The sequence below is a fragment of the Lotus japonicus genome, chromosome 2 (assembly GCF_012489685.1).
Source record: "Lotus japonicus ecotype B-129 chromosome 2, LjGifu_v1.2".
NCBI classification, from domain to species: Eukaryota; Viridiplantae; Streptophyta; class Magnoliopsida; order Fabales; family Fabaceae; genus Lotus; species Lotus japonicus.
Genome location: NC_080042.1, coordinates 68,235,382 through 68,261,468, shown reverse-complemented (window position 1 = coordinate 68,261,468; position 26,087 = coordinate 68,235,382). Strand labels below are relative to the sequence as shown.

Below are 26,087 nucleotides of genomic sequence, written 5' to 3'. Positions count from 1 at the left end.
ATTGGTTTATTGATTAGGAAACTGTTGAAAAGATTAGAGTTGCAATCAAAGAACAAACAGAAATCACTGTTCAACTTATCAGAGGTAAATAACCTGTCTTGGTTGATATTTGTAGCCTCTTGAATATTAAGTTTCTGCTAGCTTTCAGCTGATTGCATGAATATTTGGTTGATAATCTTAGTTTCTTCTAGCTTTCAGCTGATTGCATGAATATTAAGTTTATAATCTGTATTGGTACATATCTCTTGCTGATTGCATGAATATTCAGTTATAAAGCTCATCAATTGTTACTTTTACAATTATCTGATGAGTATTATTTTTTAATAGATGGCTAAGAGGAAGAGCCAAGGGCGCAGGAAATCACATGTTGCTAGGAGCTCCCATGATGCCACAGAGGATGTTGAGGATCGCCACACAGCCCCGGAGGATGTTGAGGATCGCCACAGACGGCTGCATGCTTCTTTTCGTAGAGTCAGAGGCAGATTTGGTGAGGACCATGATGTTGGTGGGACATCATATGAGGAGCGTCGAGACCCTTGTGAGATGCCTCCTGAGCCTTCTCGTCAGACGACTCCCGAGCCTTCTCCGCCTTCTCCGCCTTCTCGTCAGACGACTCCCGAGCCTTCTCCGCCTTCTCCGCCTTCTCGTCAGATGACTCCTCAGAGTTCGGCAGAGAGTGAGCGTGAGGTTGATGTGGAGCATGAGGCTGATGTGGAGCTTCAGGTTGATGTGGAGCCTGAGGTTGGTGTGGAGCTTGAGGGTGATGCTGGAGCACGACAGGATGAGGTGCCAGTCCAGACAGAGGCACCGTTTCCAGGGGGCCTGATGATCTGTCACTGTTGGTCCGTTACCCACATCACGTTGCGCCGTGTCTGTGGCATCATATTATAGGCACCGACCCGCGTTACCCCGATAGAGGTGTGTTGAAGTTTGCCAGCGCTGGGATGAAGCTGGCAAAGCTGACATGTGAGGGCGAGGGAGACGATATGAGCGCTGTTCGTCAGCGTGTGAAGGGGACCGGACTCTATCCGCTCTTCAGTTGCACCTATCCGGAGATAGACACACCCCTTCTATCTGCCCTCGTCGAGAGATGGCATGAGGATACCAGCAGCTTCCACATGCCATTCGGGGAGATGACCATCACCCTGGATGACGTGTCATCTATACTTCATTTGCCGATGGGTGATAGGTTTTATACTCCCGGACAGGCCAGCAGAGAACAGGCAGCGGAGACCTGTGTTCTGCTCTTAGGAGGGGTAGCCACGGACTACATCATGGAGTTTAAGGCGGTGAAGACCATTGGCTTGCGGTTCGGGTTCTTGCAGACTCTTTACACTAGGGCTCTTGCTGGTTAGTTGTACTGTATATTTAATTTATTTCCAACTATTATATGTGAATTAAATGATTAATGGTTTCTTTGTTGTACTTTAGAGCATCGGCATGACCATGCAGCACGGATGTGGCTACTTCACCTCCTCGACTCGACCTTGTTTGCGAACAAGAGTGGAGGACACTATACTTCTGTCCATTGGATCGGCATGCTGCAGCACCTTGATCGGGTGTCAGAGTATGCGTGGGGCGCCATTGCACTAGCTACACTGTATGATGCACTTGGTCATGCCTCACGGAGGAAGACCAAGCAGATGAGCGGTTGTTCTTCCCTCCTGGTAGCTTGGGTGTTTGAGCACTTCCCACCCACCATTATTCAGCGGATTGAGGTCCCCGAGTACACGGAGGACCAGCCTAGAGCGTGCAGGTGGATGGAGTCACGGGCCGGGCATGCAGGACTGATGGAGAGGCGAGTTCTCTTCGATGAGATGACGGCAGAGGACGTCATATGGACACCGTATGAGGAGCACATGAGTCACAGAGAGCTGGACGTCCGAGCTTTATACTCAGGCTACATCCGGACTCCCATCCGGGCGGCCGTGCGACCTCATCTTCCTGAGCGTGTGATGCGACAGTTTGGGTACGTGCAGCCTATCCCGCGACACCCATCTGTTGTGATGGGCATGAGTTCTGCTGCGGAGGTCGTTGATGCAGCATACCAGGATTATGAGCCACACTTGATTCCAGAGGGGGTCCCTAGTATAGTGGATGGAGCGGCAGTAGATGATTACCTGGACTGGTACACCGGTGTATCTCACCGGTTCATCATCCCGGATGAGAGTAGGGCCGATCTCAGTGCTGTGGTAAGTGTGAACTTAATTTTCTTTATGCATTTGTGGTTTTGTGTATGCGGTTTACTAACATGTATATTGATTTATTTTCAGGCTTCTTTGCGTCGGGCCGTTGATTTGCTAGAGCAGGGACTTGAGGTCGACGACGGTCCCCCTAGAGATACACGCTCCCGCACTTTATTAGAGAAGTGCCTCACTGTCATTAGAGACTTGAGCAGGACCCAGGGCGTCACTTTCGTTGGTGTACGAGGAGGCAGAGGTCGAGGCAGAGGAGGACGCGGAGGTGGAGGTGGAGATAGAGGAGGTGGCAGAGGCGGAGGCAGAGGTCGTAGGGGTAGGGTGGGGCAGGGGGCAGGGGGCAGTGACATTATTATTATGTGTACTTTTATCGCACTATTAGTTTATACACGCTTTATTATCGGTATGTACTTTTATCGCATTATTAGTTTGGATTTCACATTATCACGCTTTACTTGATTTGATTACATTTTTATCTCTTTTTAAATCAGGTAAAATAACAAACAAAATCCAATGGGAAGTGAAATAACGCACATAATCCAATTGAAGCAAAATAACGTACATAATTCAAGGGACGCAACATAGCCTACATAATCCAGGTCAAGGATTTTTTAAAGTTGCAAATAATTCAAAATTAGCCAAATAACATTAATCAATCTTCTGTAATGTCGGTGAATGTTTCTGATGGAGGTCCACAGTCACTGGAGAATACCTGTGAAAATTCACATAAACGAAAATTGAGATGTGTAAAAATCCACAGTCACTTTTATTTTAATTATATATGTGTAAAAAAGATTTCCATACCTTAACTATGTTGGGCAATGTTATGTTCAGGTAACAATTAGATTTTCTAGGAGAAAACACAGCTACCTAAAAGCAAAAAAGGAAGAAATAATGTTCAACTTGTCTAAAGAAGTAGAAACAACAGTCAAGTCGGTTAGAAATAATAAACCTTCTAGATAAGCATAACAGATCCAACATTTATGTCCTTCGCGAATTCGCTTTCAGTGAAAACCTTGTGATGGACACTAGCACCGACAGTGCCCGTAGGATCCTGAAACTCAAACTCATATGGCATTGACAGAGGACATTTAAATACCATGACATTGATGAAAAAGAACGCGGAAGATGGAAATACCTTCAGGGTAACTGACACATCGCCGAATCCGTTTGGCGTGCATGATTTGATAACTGCGACGATGAGATCGACCCTTTCTAGATGGTGAGTGATGGAACCCAGAGGAGTTGCAGATCCGCCTAATTGCAGGGCTGAAAGCCAAGCATTGGAGTGAAAATCGGGATCAGTGTCGTGACCGTCTTCGACGACGCGCCTAACAAATTGTTGGGTTGGAATGAGGTGTCCGTCGGTGGTGGAGCTGCGTTGAATCATGGCGGCCTGGACAACACCAGCAGGGCCGGGAATGAGAGGACGAGAACTTGCAGAAGAGTTGCCTCGGAGTTTTCAAGGGCGGATGAAGGTGGGCAAATCTTGTTCCATTTTGATTTTGAAGGTTTCGTTGAAAGAATGAAAGGAGAGGATGAATACAAGAAAGCTTAAATCAAGCAAATTTATAGATGAAGGAGTAATGGGGTTGGTTGTTGTTGGTGGTTGATAGTAATTAGGTTGGCTGTGGTTGGATGAGAGTAATGAGGTTGGTTGTGGTTGGTTGTGGATAGTGATGGAGAGACTTAAAATTAAAATGAGAAAAAAAATTAACGTTCGGATCCCCAGATTCCGAAGTTGTTCGGATCCTATAAATCCGAACTGTCTCGGAAACCTTAATGTCGAAGATTGTTTAAACTTGGGGGTGCCAAATTTAAGTATATGACACGGAAATGGAAAGGAGTCGTCCGAAACATTTCGGACTCCGTAGTTCCGAACTATTGTTTTCGGACTAGAGCCTTCCGAATGGTGAAAACAAATGGGGTGGCATTTTACCTGACTCTAATAATACGGACATTAGCCTTCCGAAGTACTTCGGAAACCAAAGTTCTGAAATCTGCTTAACCAGTTAAAATGACAGTACCAGAAACAATGCAGGCAGAATCACAAATTCTCATAACCAGCTACATTGCAGGCCAGAAACAGATAAAATGCACATGAGAAACAGTTTAATACTACATCATAATACTTTGAACTTCTAATTAGTGGTACATATGTCATTGCTACAAATTAACAAACATCAATCCTAGTCTCAATCTTCTCCAAGGTCTATAAAGACATTCTCTTGAGGACCACCCGTAGGATCAATCCAAGCATTCAATTCTGCCGTAAATGTAGCCAAACGCGCCGCATACGGGAAGATCCATTGGTCGGTGGGTTCTTTGGCCAAAAACGGCCATTGGGGAGCTATTGTTGGCATAGGATGTCCCGGCTTAAGCTTGAGCTACATTTGAGAGTATAGCAATAAAGTTAGATAAGAACAAAGTGGCTGAGTACAAAGTATACTAATTTAACGTGACAAGCGAGTGTAAGGTCCTTAACAAAAGTTATACCTGAACAAAGTGGTTGGTGACGTGACCAACTTCTATAACGGGATGTACTTCCGGTGGGGCGCCTCCTCTCAATGGCAGATAAGTGTAACAACCTTTTAGTGAAATGGAGATGAAGACAACTTGCAACCTCGTAGCAATGAGGTACCCCATCTCCGGTAGAGACATCCACTTGTCTTCAGTTGCAATTGTACCAATCGGAAGGATGAGACGATTTTGTAGAGACTGAACCCTCTCATAACCAAATATGTTGCTATAGTAAGCGGTATTCTCTGAGAGTTCTACAAGCAACTCTTCCCCAATCAAAGGCCAACCGTCTTGACCTATGTCGGGTCTGAACAATGCAGCAACTGATCTATAACCACAATTACCATCTGCAATAACATATATGACTTTTTCTATATATTGATGGAAGAAAGATGGCAAATCATCCAAGTATATGCTGGTGGAGGACTGCTTGCTCTTCTTAGACTTCTTGTTTCGAGGACAAGAGACTTTGTTAGGTGTTGGCTTGAGGCTATTGTTAACATGTTCCCAATAACAAGGATCACGCTGTAAGGATGGTTTTTGTTGACTAAGTGGTTTACTCTCCATAGCCTTGGACGAGCGCTTGGGCTTTATCTTCACTTGAGGAGGACACAGTGAACTACTAGAAGGACAATAGAGCTCCTTTACCTTCCTCCGTAGCATACTTTGGCCCGCAACATCCAAAGTGTTGAAATAAGCGGTCAAGCCATCAATCTCTGACTTGAGGTCTCCTTGGTTTGAGGCTTGACTCCCAATGGGTACATGGTCCCAACCAAGTATCTTCCAGAAAGTATGGATTGCCTCATACGGAATTCTATCATAACTATGAAGTGCACACGCACAAGGAAGCCCATGGGTAACTTGGAATGCGCATCCACAACCATCACGCATCACTCTGTTCTGTTCATCTTCCATGAGTTGCATGGCCTTTCTGGACACAAATCCCCTGATATTTGTATACATGGGCGACTTGAAACGATGTTCTACAAGGTTGATACTGCGCTCAAATGATGCCTTGATTTCATTGTGTCGTACAGTGGTCAACCTATCCACTGCATCCCACGAGGCGCACAAGTCACCTCTGCCGTCTTTCAGCATCCTCTTCAAGGTTGAGTGTGCACTTTCAGCCCTGCATACAAAAGATCATACTCTATCAATTTCTGGTAATAAAGCAAGACTATGAAATGAAAGATCACAAAAGATCACAACCAATAAAGTGTGCATTGTACCTGTTACTCGTTGTAGTTCCAAAATGCAACACAGAATTGGTCCACGCACTCACAAATTTCTCCTTGTGCTTTAACCATGTAGTAGAAATGTAGGATATGAAATCTGGGAAGTCCTTACACATGACACACATTTCCTTCCATCTTCCATTCCTCATCAAATTGTTCCACTATTTCAGCATATATCAGGCATTTCCAGTTCTCCATCACTGAAAGGGCAAAATCATCCGTGCCAATCAACACTTTGCACTTTGCCTCCACATTCTTGTTTATGTGGAACCGGCATAATAAATTGGTACAATTGGGAGACATTGCTTAACAGCACTCAGTAAAGCCAAATCTCTGTCAGTCACAATCACTTGAGGTAATCCGGCATCATCGGCAATAAGAAACTTCATGCACTCCAAGGCCCAAACATAGTCAATTGTGTGCTCCCTAACTATGTAGCAAAATGCTATGGAGAAAGTCAACCCCGTAGAAGTGAGACCAACCATTTCAAGCAAGGGGATCTGATATCTGTTTGTCTTGTACGTGCAATCCATGATGACCACATGAGGGAATGTGTTGAAGAGTCTGACCGCATCAGGATGAGCCCAAAAGAGATCCCTAATCTCACTTGAATCAGCTTGTTGCCTTTCAAAGTGAACATACTTGGCTTCTACCAACTTCTTCATCAAATGTTGCATTTCTGTCAATGGTCCCCTCTCCTCTTTTTTAAACCTTTTGTTGCAACTGTAAACTTGAGTGATTGTAGTCAAGTTACTTGGATTGTTTTCCTTCAATGCCGCTAGTATTTGTCTCGGTGGAGTCCAAGTACTAGTCATGGTGCCCACAAGCCCCTTCTCTTCCTCTGTTAGTCGACCAACGTAGGGGTGGCCAACTAGTGATTTAGCTGGTTCATGGTTGTGTTTACCATCCATCACTTTCAGCCACCACATTCTATCACCCTTCGTAGGTCGTCCTTTGAGATTAAACTTACAATCAGTCTTTTGTGATGCGGTCTTTTTGTACTTGAATGTATTCGGGTCCTTGTATGGCCTGTAAATACCATGCTTCGCACACTTAATAGTAACAAATACCTTTCCTCCACTTATAGCATAGTCAGACCTTGCGATCACCAGCACATAACCATTCGCCTTTCCAACATTCTTAGCCCATTGTTCAAGCTCATCACGAGTATCAAATATCTGTTCAATGATAACATATTGCTTTAGAAATAAAACATCCTACCAACCATCACTAATTATTCAATGATCATCACATCATTTTCCAAATACATAGTAGTATGTTCCAACAATAATTATTCAATGAATACCTGGTCAGTTGTAAATAAATGTGTGGCGTCCACGCTTATACGAGGGGGCACCCACGAAATGATATTGCTAGGAGGCTCAACATTCCCAGAACCGCATGCGGCATCGCATGCGGCATCAACCAGTAAATCTTCTTCATATATGTACGGTTCAGTCATTCAGCCTGCATGTAACAAACTGCAACTGGTTAACTATTTCGGACATTGTGATTCCGAACAGATTCGGATACAGACAATCCGTATCAAGCTCGACAACATCAGAATACAAGCAAACAATGGTGGTGCAAAACGAACTTCCAACAAACAACAATGAAATGTAACTACAATGATAAGTAAAGCAGGATATGAAGGGGGAGAGAAATGAAACTTACCAGAAGGAACTTGGTAGCAAGGTGGAACTTGGAAGGAGATGGTGGTTGAGGGTGGAGCAAGTGGAACTTGGAAGGAGATGGTGGTGAGGGGGAGGAAAACAAACGTGGAGGAAGAAGAGGAAGAGTGGTGGTGGTGGAGTTTTTTGAATCTGATTGTAATGGGGGGGTGGTGATGGGGTTGGTGGTGGATGAGTAATGGTGATGGAGTTGGTGGTGGAGGAGTAATGGTGCTCAAAAGGTGGCAGTGTGCGACAGGTTTTCGGATTCAACGAATCCGAAGTACTTCGGATAGTACGGTTCCGAATTATGTCTGTCATTTAAGTGTCAGATTCAACAAGGTATTATTCGAAACTTTGGATTCCGAAGTGTTACGGATACCCTGTGTCCGAAAGGGTAGTTCTGGCATTTTTTAAAAAATCTGGGGTGGCATTTCTAAGCCCTGGGGTGCCAAATCCAGGGCTCCATCTTCAAGCCTCCTTCCTGGAATCTTCCCTTTAACAGGATGGAATTCCAAAGAGTCCAAAAGCTTCACCTCCCAACCAAGACACGCAGCAGCCATCACAACCCCACAAGAAAGCACACTACTCATACTTCCAAGCTTCACGCTAGAAAATAAAGGACAACCCCATAAGAAAGGGATCAGGGGGAAAGAACTTGGGGAAAAACCCATATGGGATTTGAGCTCTAAGCTCCAAAGCATGCTCTTGGTTGTGGTTGTGAGGTTTTGTGACAAGGCTGTGAGGTCCTCTGGCGTAGCTGTTAAAACCGAGCTTGGTCTGGTTGTGGTATTTGAGGACGTCGGAGAGGTTTTGTTCATCGGTGTTTTGTGGTTGTTTGGGTGGGTTTGATGTGGAAGGAGAGGAGAAGAAGAGAGGAGAAAGAGGCCATGGCTTGTGATTGGGTTGCAGGGAGGATGCAAGATAGAGGCTTCAGGAAGGAGGCCACAGTACCCTCCATTCACCAATCACCGATTCAACCCCATAACCAAACCTTCCCTTCAGCGCTTCATCTCCTCATCCTTGAGTCTGTGAGCCACACCACACCTTTGATCTCTCGAACCAGTTCTGGTTTCCTCTCTCTCTCGATCTCTTGTTTAGATTCCTCTTGTTTGGGATTTTCATGTTGAGGAACAGTTCAAGGTTCAGGTGGACATGATGGAGGGGAAGAATGGAGATGAGGTTTTGTGACAATAAATTTGGGGAAGAAGAGATGCAGAAGATGAGCCCTAATTTGATTGGGAATTGAGCTTAATTTGGGGGAATTGAATTTAATTTGGGGAATTGATTTTGTTAATTAATTTAGAGTTATTTTTGCTAATTGGGTTAAATGATCTGATGTGTTATTTATTTTTTTTCTTTTTTTAAAATCCACGAAAGCACATTTATCCAGTCAGCATGCGTATTCATCACTCGCCGGAGCCCGGAGCTCCGGCGAGGACTTGCTCCAGACTTATTGCAAACGAGAGGACTTAGATTTGCAAATTTTCCGGGGAGGGACTTACTTCAGACGGCGAGATAAAGACAGGGACTAATATGATGATTAATCCTTTTTAAAATGATATTTTCAAATTTATTTTACACACTTATCTATTAGGCTCAAATATGTTTTTAGTCCCAACAAATATAGCAAATGTTTGTTTTAACCCCTAGAAAAACATTTCTTAGTTTTTGATCCTAGAAATATAATATTAGTATGTACTATTTTATTCTTTACTGTTAAATTTTGCTTATGTGTCTTACATAATGGAGATTTACCTTTCTTATTTGAGTTGTTATTATTTAATTTAGCATAGTGGGACCTCAACACACACTCGTAGTAGCTAGGCTTCACGTAATCATTTCAAATCTTCTATACGAAATGACATCGACAATAACGTCCGAACTCTTCCCTGTTTATATGAGTGAGTCTTGCAGTGTCAAATTAGATAAAATAAAAAACTCCAAGTAGGAAGGATAAGTCATCATTCTGTGTGTCACTTATTGTAAATCATAATAAAAATAATTGGTAAACATAGAAATAGTGTCAGAAAGCCAACACTCTCGGTTTACGGTAGTTAAAAATCGCCACAAATTGCATGACTACGCAATTTGTGACAATTTTTTACCACCACAAACTGAAAATCATATGAACACCAATCATTGCTCAATCATAATATCTCCCACTTTCAGATTCTTCGCTTCATGTCTCCCCATTCCACCACTTAGAACCAGAAAATGAATATGTTTTTTGTTGTGCATAAATGATCTAATCTAATGATTATATAAATTGAGAAAGTATGCTAGTGTTGTGTAGTCAACTTACTGCATCAAAAAGTAGAAAAAATTAATAATTTCTCAACCTTTATTATTTAAAAAGGACCAAAATATGGAAATTTTAAATTTGAGTTATAGAATTTACATGCAATAAATTATTAACGACCTCTTACAGCAATAGTGCTTCCTTGGAAAGAAAAAGCAATGAAAAAGTTGGAAAGGAAATGAGAAGGAAAGTGAAATTTTCACCTTCTCCAACTCCAATAGGGAACAGAAGAAGGAAAAAAAGGAGAGAAAGATAAAGGGAACACCCAAGAGTGGAACCTTTACCTCCATCTTTCTCCCATTACTTTCTGGAGCCACGTGTCCTCAAAAGTTAACACACCACACTAAAGAATTAAAGATAGATCTGACCCATTCGTGAAGCATTCCTATTTCATGCTGTAAGATTTGCCTAAACAGGGATTCAGTGCCCCTTTGTTTCATAGTTCCACTGATATTTACTTGGGTGAAGTCACATGGGAATGGAAGATCCAATGTAGTAATTTTGTTTGGCTGTTCAATGAATCAATGGTGATAAAAATTCACTTTTAACATCAGGTGAAAGGCCTCTTTGTCTAATTTATGTTTGTTATTTCGGCAATTTCTGTGGTACAGGAAATTTTTTATGGGTACGGTACTAAAATGACATGTACCGATTACATATTTACATTTGTAAATATTTTTTTATCAGTAATTAAGGTCACAAACCTATTATAACTTTAAATCAGCCCCATAGTATTATTATCATTATCATTTCAGTCCTCTTTTGAAATCACTGGCACATAAAACAAAAGCCAAATGAAATCTGGGTTGTCACGCTGCTGAATATGATTCAGTTTTTCTTGGAAGAGAAGATGATTGATTTAAAATGGGAAACTATACCAAAAAGGGGAATTCAAAGCTCAAATAAAAAATCGCCAATAACGTCCAATATCATCCAATATCAAACTGAAAACTTTCAGAGTGCAGGAAATTGCTATAACATATAGGATGAATCACAATAACACAAACACAATCAAACTAAGAACAAATGATAAAAGCCGATAGAAATCCTGGGAGCAAAGCTAAAATCATCAACAATTTCTTTTTTCAGGGAATTCCGAAGAAAAAAAACAGAATCTGAAAAGAACCAACTTTAAAGAGAAAATCAAGAAACATGTTACATGAAATAACAAAGAGTGAGTTTCTAGGGTTGAAGGTACTGAGATCTGTTTTGGGTGAGGGCTTTTGGGTTTAAATGTGTTTTTGTTAAAGAGTTTCTGGGTTTGAAAGGTTTTTGGGTTTCGTTTTGAGTGAGATTGAGAAAAGAGTGAGAAAGTGGAAAAATGGAAGAGATTGAGTGTGTGGGTTTTGATAATGGGTGCTTGAAGAAGATGAAGAACATGAAGAACATTTGAATCACGTGTTTGAAATAAAAGTGGGGTCTTATTGAGTTAGTTCAATAAAATTGGGGTTATTAAGTAAATACTGAAAAGAAGGGGTACAAATTAAAAATGGGACCAGGTCATCACTCATTTATTAAGTGTAATCATTTAATTGGTACAAGTCACTCCTGTACAATACACTCACCTGAATTTTTGGGCACCAGAGCAAGCACCTGTTATTTCAATGCACAATATGAAAGCCATTATGTTCAATTTTATATCTTAAATTATGTAATAATATCTGTTTGTTAAGGAGGGATACATTGACTTCAAGAGTCAATCAACAAGACTTACTCCGCGTAATAACTTGCGATAGGAGATGAATTTGATAAATCTAACCGATGTATTATATAATATAATCATGATGATTATGTATACCAAATTTCAGTTAATTTGAAAATTTGTAGGTATGTAATATCATAGTTGATATTTACTTATATTTCAAAACATTTGTTATCTATCAAATTGAAGTTGTTTGATGAAGTGTCAAATGATTTTTAAATTTTATGAAATTTTGTATACTTGATCTACTCATTTGAAACCTTTAATCCAATGATTAGATTTGTCAAATTCATCTCCTACTACAAGTTATTAAGCGGAGTAGCTTTGATAAGATTGACTCCTGGAGTCAATATATCCCTCCTCATGTTTGCTGTTTGTATTGGTGGTGTTAACTCATATCCAAAAAGCCTGGACCTGGGCACTTGCCCAGGCTCCACAGTAAAAAAAATTAGTTTGGGCCGCAGAAAAGAAAAACTAGTTAACCTGGGCAAAAGCCTAAGGCACTCATCTTTTTTCTTTGTTAAACATAAGTCTGACCCATCCCACATCCTTGCATCCCTTAACCAAAAAAAAAAGACTCATTTTCGATGTACCAAAAAAATATATACATGTTACTTGAACTCCATGTAATAAAATATTCAATAAATATAAAAAAATCATCAATCGAGCATTTACGAAAACAATTACAAAATATTAAAACAAAAAAGCAACTAAAAAATACAAAAATACACATTTTATAATTTATTATATCTAAAATAAATTTAGTTTTTTTAAATCATAAAATATCTTAAAAAATACCACATATTAAAAAAAACACAAAATAAAAAAGAACACCTTCGTGCATCGCACGGGTCAAAGTACTAGTGATGATATATAGACTGTAGTAAAACCATATACACATTTATAGAACCTCGGCAAACATTTTTTTTTGAAAATGGAAATCATTCAATTAAGAAGAAACCACAGAAACAGCAACATCGTTCTGGATAAGAGAGAAAACCTCCAAAGGAGCCTCTTCAATCCAAACCAAACAACCCAAACGAAAAGCTAACTTAGCAATAGCGTCAGCAACACAGTTGCCAGTTCTACGCACAAACATAAAATTGAAAACATCAAAGTGTGAAACTAACAAACGACAATCATTAACCACTGTTTCCAAGTGAGCGAACCCAGTATCTCTCCGACCCCAGTAGGTGTGGAGCGCCAAACAATCCGTCTCAAACCATACGCGCCGGAATCCAAGCTCACGAGCTAAACCAAGTGCCCATCTTAGACAAAGAGCCTCGGCTAGAATCGGAGACAGAACCGGCCCCATAACCATTGTAGTTGCTGCCAGAACTTCTGCATCCTTGTTCCTCGCCACAAAACCAAACCCAGCCTCATGAGAGACATGCAAAGAAGCATCAAAGTTGATCTTGAAGATACCTGCTGGAGGGCAAGACCATGACGATGGTAGCTCCCGACTAGGCCGTGACGGTTCCTGCAAAGAGCTCTCCGAAGGGCACAGACCCGCCGCTCGCTGTAGCACTTGAGCAACCGACGATGTGGAAGAATTAAAGAGTAAGTCGTTACGTGCATGCCAAAGCGCATAGAGGATTGAGAAACATAAACCAGCTGCTCTATCATCCGCTGCTGCTAGGAACCTCGAGAGAAAAATCTGCACCGGTTGTTCCTCTTGGAAACGAAAACCCAGGGGAGACGCAAACCAGACCTGCTGCGCGAACGGGCAAGAGAGGAGAGCGTGCGAAACGGTCTCCGACGCTTCCTGGCACCATGGACACGAGGGATCCGCAGCCATGCCGCGTCTGTGAAGGATCTCGCGAACGAGAAGAAGGTTTAAGCAAGCCCTCCATGCCGTTTCGCAACATCTCGATGCAACCGCAGCCTTCCAAAGTTTATTCCATATCCCTAGAGCTAAAGATGGGCCTGAGGAGATCGTTGGTGTGCCTTCATGATGCTTCATTCGAATGAATTTGTAACCTGTTTTTGAAGAATATGAGCCATCAACAGTAGCAGGCCAGAAGAAACAATCGGCCGAACCAAGCATGGACAAGGGGATGGACAGAATTGCACTTGCTGAGGGAGGCCAGCACAAATGTTCCACCTTGTCACGATCCCAACCAGCACCATCGGGGAGCATCAAATCTGAGACATGGACCACACCCAAATTAGCTGCAACCTCTTCTCTACAGACAAGTGGGCCTGAAGAAGGGATCCACTTATGCTGCCATGCTTTGATATTTTTTCCATCACCCACACGCCAAAGACCACCTTGTTCAAAGATCCATGCAGAACCCATAATACTTGTCCAAGCATAGCTTGGCCGGTATCCCTTCCTCGCATCAAGTAATGAACACTTAGGGAAATACACAGCTTTGTAAACCTTGGCTAGCATAGTGTTAGGCTTGGCCATAATACGCCACCAATTCTTCCCGACCAAAGCGGTATTAAAAGCTTTGAAGTCCCGAAAACCCAAACCACCCTCCTGCTTTGGTTTGCATAGAGAGTCCCATTTCAACCAATGGACACACCGGGCATCAACATTACCACCCTAGTAAAAGCGACTGATCATGGATTCAATCTGAGAGCATAACCCATCCGGAAGGAGAAAACAAGACATGACATAGGACGGGATAGCTTGAGCAACCGCCTTGACCAAAACCTCCCTTCCAGCTCGAGAAAGAGCTTTTTCTTTCCAACCTTTGAGCTTTTTCCAAACCCGATCCTTGACAAAATTAAATATCTGGGTTTTGGACTTCCCAATAATGGTTGGTAACCCAAGATATTTGTCAAAACACTCAACAGCCTTTACATTCATCAACCCTTTAAGGTGATTAAAACAATCATCTGGAACATTTCGGCTACACGTGAGCGTATACTTGTCAAGGTTAATGACTTGTCCTGAGGCCCGTTCATACGTTGAAAGAATCTCTTTCACACATTCCACTTCATCTACTGTTGCTCTCGCAAAAATGACGCTATCGTCTGCAAACAGTAAATGAGAAATTACAGGAGCTGATCTAGCAATCCTAACACCATGAAGAGAAGAGGTCAACACTGCATTATTAATTAGAGCAGAAAAAACTTCTCCACATAAGATGAACAAATAAGGGGACAAAGGGTCGCCCTGTCTCAATCCTCGTCCCGGTGAAAAAGGGTTCTGAGGAACACCATTCAGCATAATTGAAAAGCTCACTGTTGTTACACAGCTCGGCAAACATTTCAAATAGATGTAGATATTCCCCACAAAATTTAAAAGTAAATTTTGAGGGAGGCCTATATGGCCTATCAACCGAGCTCATAATTGCCCAAATTCCTGTCAAAGAAGCAGCAGATTCTTTGCTTGCTGCTGGTGGATCATGCCTATCATAGAACTGATCCAAGTTCCAGCTGTGAAAACTGAGCAAGCATTACTTTTTCATCCCAATTTGAATAAAAATGTCTTATCTACTTGCCTATCACATACAAACAACCTTAGCAATGGCAATTTAATTAGCTAGGAGTTAGGACGATCTTCTATATTTAGGTATATAGCCTGACCTATTGAATCAGAAGAGTTTTTCTCCCATCCAATAAGGTACCATTGATGCCATCCCTAATTGAATATTATTCTATAGTCCAATTTCCTTTTACAATCCATGCTATTTTTCTTTTATTTCCTTAGCCTATTCTCTCTTTAGAAAACATTCATTCTCTCTTCCGGGGTCTGCTTTTCTTTGTCCTTTATTCCTTTTCATATGACTAATATGGGTCAATACCGTATGTTAAATAGCAATGATCATGAATGCCAATTAGTTAAACAAAGTAAAAAGACTATTTGTGATTCTTTTTAAGAGTAATTTGCAAATTGCAAGACTTTGGAGGGAAATAATTGGGACAGTTGTATCAGGCCATATAAACAGGACAATAGAAGCAAAGTGATGTTTGCAAAACATTGACACAGTCCCTTATATAATTAGTATTTTTTTCTTGTGAGTGTGATGATTCACAAATCACTTACTCCCTCCGGTCATATTTATAAGCATGAAAGAGAAAAAAAATCTTGGTCCTTTTTATAAGAACCAAATGAAAGTTTGAGCTATATTAATGATTTTTTTCCAATGATGCCCTTATTAATTATAACTTGTAAAATGTGTCTCATTAATTATTCTCTCTCTTTTTCACTTTCCAACACTAATAATAAAGGGTAATTTTGGAAGTTTATTTTGATTCAAGACATATTTAATGCATTTTATCTAGTTTAACTACATTTCTTAAACTATGTGAATTTTTTTTTTTTTTGCTTATAAATAGGACCGGAGGGAGTATTAGTGTTTAGACACCAACCTTACAACGGGTTTACACTATATATATAAAGTGAAAAACTTGATAAGAACACATTTTATGAGGTCTAAAACCACCACAAACTTAAACCGCAGCAAATAAAGGTGTCGCGGTGTGGTTTTAACGTGGTTCGCCATTTTCTTTTTCTTCAAATTTTTAAATTTCAAATAGAAAAAAAAAACTGAATTTTTTTAGAGAAATATATAGCACTGAGTTTTCCATACTGAGTAACGAAAATTTTATTCTTTTCCCCTTTACTTCAATTTTAAGTAAGAAAAAATAAGAGTTTCTTTGTCCTTCACGTTCTCTTGTGGTATGGACAATATACGAATCCAAAGCTAAGCAATTGGGCCATTAGCTGCCAGGCCTAAGAATCCATACACAATTGAGGAAGTTGACAGAAACTTGGGCCTTAAATTAGGGGCTTCATTGTTGACCAAAAATAATAGCGGTCTTCATTAGCCTTTGTTTATTTTGGATTTGGGTCAACAAAACCAGAACATTTGTTTTCATGCCTTATGATTTAGGAATATAGAACGTCACGGTTTTGACCAAAAAAAAAAAAAGAACGTCACGGTATTATTGAAAAAGAAAAAAAAAACAAGTCACAATACTTTTTTTATCTACTAAATTGCTCAGGCAAACCTATCAGATATGGTGAAGGTCAAAGATTTCTTCAGAAATGCGGCTCCTAAAAATTAAACTTTGTCCTATAAACTCAACCAGTCACTTTTAACCATTAGGTCACAAATGTGAAAAATGGTTCCACACCTGGGCTTCACAGAGATCACTCATCTCAGTACTATATACTTTTTTAAACACACTTAACTACAGAGTTTTTATGGGATCTAATGCAAGAGTACGGTATGATCACACCTAGGCCCGTCTAAATGGGCTCTTGCTCGTGAGCCAGCTTGGCTCAATCGACTTTATGGGTGTGTTGGGTTGGACAAATAGGCTCATCTTTATGTGAATTTTTTTGTCGAGCTTGCATAACTGGGGTAAATGGTTGGAAAAGAATTGATCCAAACTAACTCATTTTTATTTTTATTTTGTTTTTCATTTTTAGTCAACAAAAGAATGATTAAAATGATATTAGTAATATAATAACAACATCATGAGTTAGTTATTTTATCAATTAAACATCTATATATATATTATCAAATTTCGGTGGCGGAGGAAGACAGGTACAAAACTGCGTTTGTAGTTCCCTTTGGGCATTATGAATGGAATGTGATGCCCCAAGGACTTAAAAATGCTCCTAGTGAATTTCAGAATATCATGAATGAAATCTTTAATCCTTATATGGAGTTTTCAATAGTTTATCTAGATGATGTTTTGATATTTTCAAAAAATATTAGTCAACACATTCAACACTTAAACAAATTCATTGAAATTATTAAAGAGAATGGTTTAGTAGTTTCGGCCAAGAAAATGAAAATCTTTCACACTAAAACAAGATTTCTTGGTTATGAGATTCATCAAGGCACAATAACCCCTATTCAAAGGTCATTGGAATTTGCCGATAAATTTCCAGATGAAATCAAAGATAAAAATCAATTACAAAGATTCTTAGGTTGTGTAAATTATATAGCTGATTTTATTCCAAACATTAGAGTCATATGTGCTCCTTTGTTTAAAAGGCTTAGGAAAGATCCACCACAGTGGACAGAAGAAATGACCCTAGCTGTTCAAAAGATAAAACAGTCAGTCAAATATCTTCCATGCCTAGGAATACCAGACCCTGAAGCCTCTTTAATAGTAGAAACAGATGCCTCAGATTTAGGTTATGGTGGGATCCTTAAACAAATATGTCCTAATTCTTCAAAAGAACAAATTGTGCGATTTTATTCAGGAATTTGGCATCCTGCCCAACAGAAATATTCAACTGTCAAAAAAGAGATTTTAGCAATTGTTTTATGTGTTACAAAATTTCAAGATGATCTTTTTAACAAGAAGTTTTTAATCAAGACCGATTGCAAAGCGGCCCCGTCTGTTTTACAAAAGGATGTTAAAAATTTGGTTTCAAAACATATTTTCGCCAGATGGCAATCATTACTTTCATGTTTTGAATTTGATATTATTCATATTAAAGGAGATCATAATTCCCTTCCAGATTTTCTAACAAGAGAATTCTTACAGGAAAACCATGAGTGAAAAACCGACTTCGAAAGACCATTATGGTCCCCCACTGGGATCAACCAGAAAACTACCAAATTCAATAGCAGGATCATCAACCCCAGTGGCAGTAACACCACTTAAAATGATTCCTAGCCCATCAACACCAATAAAATCTTCTCAGAGGCCCACTGCCTCTCAGATAGTACAAACTCCCTCAAAATCAAAAAGCTCGTTAGTCCCAATATCCAACAAGTATTCCATACTAGACTATCATAACACAATTTCCTCAAAAACTCCAGGCAAGACAGAACAGTATGAGTATCAAGAAAAACCAGAACGTCTTCCGTCAATCATGATCGAAAAGGCTTGGTTTGACTGTCACCCAAGAGAAATTGCTAAACAAGTATTTCCTCCAAACTTTCATTACATGCCCGGGCACCCTTCAAAAGGAAGACTCTTTTACGAGTTTATCTTAGTAGACACTGACTCAATAGAAGTTACCCATAACAAAGACAAAAATGGAGAAATCATTTACTCAAAGGTGAAGATCCTCAAAGTTCTCAACATGCAAGAATGGAACCAACCTCTGTGCCAATCAAAACAGTTCTCAAGAGTATTTACTCCATCAGGGTATAATTATTTTGATTACATGGATGCATGGTACTACTTTCTATATCTCCGACCATTCCAACATTCATGGTTTGTATGGTTCAAAAAAGGAATTTCTTTGAGATTCCCAGTATGGTTCAAAAAAAGGAATTTCTTTGAGATTCCCACAATGTTTCAAATTATGGTTTCATCAGGTAGGACTAAATTTTAGCATCTTTCCTGAAGAAGTTCAACCTTTATTCAAACACTTTGTTCAAAAGACTCATTTTTGTCCAGAAGAAAGTCTTTTATATTTCACTGCTTCACATGCATCTCCTGGATAATGACCTGGGATTGATGTTCAATTCAACTTTATAATGAAACTGATCTCTATCAACTTCAAAGGGCTATCCGAATTAAATGGTGGGCTAAGTTCGACATCAAGTTAATTCAGAAGGCTAAAATTGATGAATGGGCAAAAAATTATCTTCTTACCCAAAAGAGCCAAGCACAGTTAACTGGCACACCATCTACGCCTCTAATCAACCAAGAGGCCTTATTCTTACAAGAAAAGTCAAAGATCATGGCTGAACTAGCCTCAGCCACCTCTCAAGAAGAATTCAGATCTAGATTGGAGCTAGTTTCGGGAAGTCAAAAATCTGATTCACTAGAAGACGAAGCTTCCTCCAATATTCAAGACAATAATTATCTTCAAGAAAATGGAGATGATTGTTTCAATATGGGCTTCCACTCTTTCTATTAAGTGGAAGACATAATTGCAAAAGACGAGTCATTTGGATCAAGATCAAAGCAAATCATGGCAAAATGACAAAAGTGATAGGCGTGGCAGACAAGTTCTATCAGCCATCAACCCAAAAGAAGAAGCAGCCAAAATAGTCATCAATAATTTTCAAAAAAGAAAACTCGAGTTATTTCAAAAAGTAACCCGAGTTATCATAACCCAAGATACAGTAGTGGTTCAAAGTATGTATAAAAGGAAGCTTACCCACTCGGGGAAGGCATCCGGAAAAAACCCATCTCCTTCTCTCTCTCAATCTGTGTAATATATCTTTCGCATTGTAATCCATGTTTTGAAGTTCTCAATAAAAGCTCTATTATTGTAAGTATTTTATTCTTGTCATTCTATTTTCCTGCCTACTCATTTCAAAATACACATATACAAACTTATCTTATGTCAAGAAAACTGGTATCAGAGCCCAGTCCCGTGAGGGATTAAGGTCTTTGGTTGATAGTCTCTGGTTGATATTAGTGTAAGTAAAAAAAAAAAAAAGAGTTTTTCTTAATCAAAGCCAGTTTTCTGAGGGATTAGTATAAGGATAGTGTGAGTTACCCCTGCAGTCTAGTGGTCCCGGCAGTAAAGCCTTGGATAGGTAGTGAGCCTGTTGGTTTAGCTAGATTGGGAAGAAGCACGAACCCTGGTACAAACCTCATTAAAATATGGCAAGATTAATTAAAATCTTAAGTGAGATAAGCTTGGGAAGACCTAATAATAAAATGATATTCCAACTTTCAGCCTCTAGTACCGAGGAGATCAATAGATTGTCTCAACAATAACTAGAAATAGCCTCTATAGAGAGATCCCTTCAAAATTGGTCAATACCCATAGTCAAGAAAAAAGAAATTTACAAACAACATACTTTGTTCAATAGGTCTGACGACTCTATTTTTACAATAGAGTGTTGTCAGCAGAGTTCTGATCACAAGAGTACCATAAAACTGTTAAATGAAGATATTTTAGATCAACATGTAAAAAGTGGATATAATTTCATTCACATAGGTTTAGTGCATGTAGCTGCAAAACCTAATTTCCGACTAGGAATCAATTCTCCAATAATTGTCATGTTGAGAGACATGAGATTGTTAAAACCAAAAGATTCTTTAATTGCCGTTTTAGAATCAAACCTTCATGATGGTCCTGTTTTCTTCAATTGTTATCCAAACTATGCCATGAATTTACAAAACAGTTGGACTAAAAATGCTTTGCAACTAGATTTGTTGGCAAATGATGACATATTTGAAGAAGAAAGTGATCCTTTTTCAATAATATATAGAGTTTATTATAAAGTTTCAAAAATTAATTATAATTTTAAAGCCTTAAGATCATCACCAAAACAAGAAACTATTATGTTAGAAGCAAATCTAAAGAGATCTTCAGTACAAGTTCCGAAGAAGCTTACTCATGATGAAATTATGAGTAAGGTTCCTGAAGAATGGGTATTCAAGAACTCTTTACCTCAACAAAAAGTTCATAATACACAAGTACGAGAACTAATTCAAGAAGGAACAAACCTAACTCTAAGGATGAATAGATCAAATTCATTTGCTGTTAGAACTCCTGAACAATTATACAAGGTAGATATCCCAAGGTCCTCTGTATCCTCAACAGAGTCAACAATAAAACTTAAAGGGTTAGACAATAGTTTTCCAAACCTCTCCCAACCGGTTTATCAAACCCATCCAGATTCCCCTGAATACCCTCCAACTGCTTCTCAGGTTTTAAACACATTAACAAGAGATTACCCTTTTCAAATTGACAAAAAATGGATTAAAGAAGACTTTTTAGCAGGTTACAATAAGCCAAAAAGAGATTGGTATTTTACAACCTTTTCAAAAGAAGAAACCGAAAATTATAGGATACTGTATTACCAATCTATGGAAGATCAAGAGCTTAACTATTACTTCTTTGATTGGTTTGAGTCCTTCTGTATCGAAAATCAAATTGATTATCCTTTTTCAAAAGAAGTTAATCCGTTAGGAAAAATAAGTTCAACCTGGAAAACTGTTCAAGATAAGGAAGTAGTTTCAAAATATCCACCCCAAGAAGGAGTAAAAATCCAGGTGGGAGATCTATAAGTTAAAGCTTCTCCTTACAAAAAGATAAGTAAAGAAGGAATAGTCGATAAAGAAGATATTGGTAAAATTCATCAACAAATGAATTATTCAAACCTTATGTTAACTACCATGACAAAATAGTTAACAAGGATAGAGTCAAAAGAAGAAAAAGATATTTCTAAATTTCCTATCCTTTCCACGACTGGAAAATGTTTACAAAGCCCAATTCTAAAGGTCCCTAGTTATACAAAAGAAGACCTAAGATCAATAAAGATTTCGAAAACCCAAGACTTGGAAGATATTAAACTAAAATTGTAAAAACTTACTTTGAAGGATTCATCAGTAAATCATCTTGAAAAAGAAGATTTATCGATTAATAAGATAAAGGGAAATCAACAACATTATCCCAAACTTAGGAATTATTACACTAGGCCAACCTATCCAGATGTCCAATTCGAAGAAAGAGGAGAACTTGTTCAAAATCATTTCTCAGGATCTGGAATCAATGAATGGAATTTAGATGGCATGAGTGAACAAGTCATTCTTGATCTAACAAATCAAATGGTTATGGCCGCAATGGCTTATAAGGCAAAAAATAATTCTGATCGGGCTGCTGCCATGGTTATCACTCAGGGTTTCACTGGTCAGTTAAAAGGATGGTGGGATGATTTAATAAGTGAACAAGACAGAATGATAATTTTAACCAAGACAAAAGAAAATGGTGAGGAAGATGCTGTTTCAACACTAGTTTATACAATAATATTACACTTTGTAGGAGATCCCAATATATTTAGAGAAAGAGGCAGAAATCAGCTCGCCAATCTTTACTGTCCAACCATGTCTGATTACCGATGGTATAAAGACATGTTCCTTTCAAAAGTAGTATTAAGAGAAGATGGGTCCAGTTCATTCTGGAAAGAACGCTTCATAGCTGGACTTCCGAGACTAATGCAAGAGAAAGTCTAACAAACCATTCAAACCTTCAGTGATAGCTCTCCTAACTTTGACTTATTAACCTTCGGCCAAATTCATAATGCAATAATTCATACTGGTTTGCAAGTCTGTACCGACTTCAAACTCCAACATAAAATGCAAAGGAAAGTTTCGATAAGCCGACGAGAAGTAGGAAACTTCTGCCAACAATATGGTGTAGAACCTATTAGGGCTCCTACCACACAACAAAAAAGAGTTGCTAAGAGAAAAGCTCAAAAAGATTCCTCAACAAATAAGAGACCTTTTAGGAGAAGATCTAATTTTCAAAATTATCAAAAATCAGAGCAAACCAACAAAGGCTCTAGTAAGAAGCCTACTAAAAGCTCTAATAATAATAAAAAAATTGTAGTTGGAAGTGTGGCAAACCTGGTCACTACGCCAATAAGTGCACAACTCAGCAAAAAATTAATAACCTTAAACTAGATGACAACATCAAACAAGGTTTACTAAGTGTTTTAATCAACACTGAGGAACCTCAAGATTTGTCTACTTCAGAATATGAAGAAGATGACGAGGTCAACCAACTTGAATACTCAAATGAAACAGACTATAATTTTTCTGAAAATGAAGAAAGGGAGTGTATAGGTCAAGATGGAACAGGGCCTTGTGACTGTTCAAGGTGTCTCAGACAAGTTAACGTGCTCACTAAAGATCAAACTCTCAGTTTAATTTCCATAGTTGACAAAATGGAAGATTCGCCCCTTAGAGATGAATTTATAAGTCAATTAAATGTTTTAATCGAAAAAACTGAAAAATTCAAAATTGAAGAAGTTAACCCAATAAGCATGAATGAGATCTATAAAAAATTTAAAAAACCAAGTGAGACTGCCTCAATAAAAGATCTTCAAAATGAAATTAAAAAACTCAAAGAAGAAATAACTATTTTAAAACAAAATGACATTAACTTAGAATACAGGTGAATGGAACTAGAAGGAAAAGAGATCTTAAAAACTCAAAAGCACAAAGCTAGTTCTTCTGGGTGTGAGAATTCAGATAGTAATCAAGAAGCATATATTAATATGCTCAATTTGATTACTATACATAAATGGCATTGTGAGATTACCTTGGTAATTCATGAAAAAAGATTTGACATTGTTGCTCTAAAAGATCAATTGCATTCAAGAAGGATTAATTCCTACCCAATACTACGAAAAAACTACAGAAGGAGTTAGTAGTGCCACAGGGTCAAAACTTAATATACGATACAAATTATCTCAAGCAAAAATTTGTAAAAATAAAATATGTTACACTACCTCATTTGTTTTAGCAAAAAACATATCAAACAAAGTTATATTAGGAACACCTTTTATAAGCTTACTATACCCATTCAAAACTTCAAGAGAAGGAATAACTACAAAATCTCTAGGTCAAGAAGTTTTCTTTGAATTCTTACAGCCTCCAAGATTAAAAGAATTAAACCTACTACAAGATGCGTCAATTTCAAAAGTCAACCTAATTCAGCGGAAAAGAGTCAATCTAATTCAACAGAAAAGAAAACATATTAATATGTTGAATAAAGAAATTCAATATAAAAGAATTGAAGAACAGATTCAGACTCCTAATCTTCAAAAGATAATAACAGAGTTTCAAAATAAAATAGAAAAAGAAATTTGTCAAACGAATCCAATGGCTTTTCATCATCGCAAGAAGCACACAATTACTTTACCGTATGAAGATGGATTTAATGAAAAGGATATACCCACAAAATCACGACCCATTCAAATGAATCAAAAATATTTAGAGTATTGTAAAAAAGAAATTCAAGAATATTTAGACAAAGGCCTGGTTAGACCCTCAAAATCACCATGGAGTTGTTCAGGGTTTTATGTACTAATTGCCTCTGAATTAGAGGGTGGGGCTCTAAGATTAGTCATTAACTATAAACCTCTTAATAAGATACTAAGATGGATTAGGTACCCAATACCGAATAAAATAGATTTGATCAAAAGATTGCATAATTCTACCGTATTCTCTAATATATATATATATATATATATATATATATATATATATATTAAAACAGTAACATTTTAAGATGCCATTAGGATGTGTTGTCACTTCCAGATTAAATTCCAATATTTTATTCCTCATACTTTTAATCACAACACGCCACCTGTCCCTTATGTATTATTTTATTCACTTTTATTCATCCTTTCATCATTCTCCTCTTCCCCACTATCTCCATCATTCTTTTTCTCCCCCATTCGCTTGGCCTCGTTAATTCTTTTAGTCTCTGTAAAAATGTATATATATGATGTATTTAAATACCTTAATATGAAGTGTGATTTTAAATTGACTCTCCAACTCTAAGAAACCAACATAATCTCGTTTAGTTTCACCTCTACCTAGTAGCTTATAATATTATAAGTCTAATTGTTGAGAAATTTATTTAGTATAATTCAACCCGTTAACTTATAAGTTTGATAGTTTTTTTACAGATAAATTTGTTAGCAAACGTAAAACTCTTTGTGAGGCTATCAAGTTAAGTCAGGTTTTCGAGAAGTCAGGCTAGAAAAAAAGTCTTTGGCAGGCCACAGGTCAGGCTCAAGCCTTAAGATTTTTAAATAAGCTAGGCCTAGAGGTGTAATTACACCGGATTGGTTCGGATTTAGGGTGTTTAGATGTCTGAACCAATCAAACATGTTCGGTTTGGATTGGATCGGATTTCTTGATTTTTGATTTTGGAACCGAACCAAACCAACCCGATCTCAATTGGATTGGTTCGGTTTGGATTATCGGATTTGAAATAAAAAATTATTATTTTGAAATTTACACGGAATTTATTATAAAAACGTGAAAAATTATAAAAAAATTGGAAATTCCATATTATCCAACATATCCAAAACAACAACATTTTATAATGACATAATCCATATAATCAAACTTAAAAAAGACTAAAATCAACATCCAATACAAATATAAATAGGCAACAAAATATAAGTCTTAACGTAAAAAATATTATCTTAGGTCTTAGAGTATTGGTACTACAAGTTTTCATTAAAACAAAATAGGAAGAAAAATGTTAAACAGTAGTGAATATGTCTTCATATCTCTTCAAATCTAAATTTTGTAATGGGCTGGAGTTTTTGGGTTCAAGTAAAAAAAGAATATAAATACCATTGGGTTGGTTCGGATTCATCGATTTTTCAATCCCTGAATCTGATACCCGAACCGATGGTGATCGGATGCAGTAAAAAAAAATCCGAACCGAACCAATGATCCAATCCAACCCACCATAATGTGTTCGGATCGGATCGGTTTGATTGGATTCGCGGATCGGACCATACCCGCTTACACCCCTAGCTAGACCTATTTACACAAAGCCTAAATGGGCCTAGCCTATTCCCACCCCTAATGCCCACATCAAACTTGCACTACAAAGTTTGAAATTCAAATTAAATTCATACAATTGTGTATATAATTATATTATCAAGCATAGTGAACTATATATTTATGAAACTCAATTTTGTAAAACAAATCTGGAATCATGCATAAATATATAAAAGGCGAATGTGTTTTCTCGAGTTGGTTAATATATTGTACCGTTTTCCTACTAAGCAAAATCTCGTGGTGATTTTTTGC

General features: G+C 38.3%; 3 protein-coding genes across 3 annotated transcripts; 1 reads left to right on the top strand and 2 right to left on the bottom strand.

Annotated features, from left to right (window-relative positions):
* The first annotated feature begins 986 nt into the window (after positions 1-986).
* On the top strand, positions 987-2,657 carry LOC130736923 (protein MAIN-LIKE 1-like). The gene is made up of 3 exons (XM_057588696.1): positions 987-1,350; positions 1,432-2,192; positions 2,274-2,657. The coding sequence occupies exons 1-3, from the start codon at positions 987-989 to the stop codon at positions 2,655-2,657; spliced, it is 1,509 nt and encodes a 502-aa protein (XP_057444679.1).
* A 496-nt stretch (positions 2,658-3,153) lies between these two features.
* On the bottom strand, positions 3,154-3,975 carry LOC130736922 (uncharacterized). The gene is made up of 2 exons (XM_057588694.1): positions 3,337-3,975; positions 3,154-3,252 (listed from the first exon to the last, which is right to left on the bottom strand). The coding sequence occupies exons 1-2, from the start codon at positions 3,586-3,588 to the stop codon at positions 3,154-3,156; spliced, it is 351 nt and encodes a 116-aa protein (XP_057444677.1). The 5' UTR covers positions 3,589-3,975.
* Positions 3,976-4,393: 418 nt separating this feature from the next.
* On the bottom strand, positions 4,394-7,381 carry LOC130736921 (uncharacterized). The gene is made up of 5 exons (XM_057588693.1): positions 7,260-7,381; positions 6,244-7,131; positions 5,948-6,114; positions 4,695-5,847; positions 4,394-4,585 (listed from the first exon to the last, which is right to left on the bottom strand). Exons 2-5 carry the CDS (start codon positions 6,880-6,882, stop codon positions 4,394-4,396), a joined length of 2,151 nt encoding a protein of 716 aa, XP_057444676.1. The 5' UTR covers positions 6,883-7,131; positions 7,260-7,381.
* Positions 7,382-26,087: the final 18,706 nt, after the last annotated feature.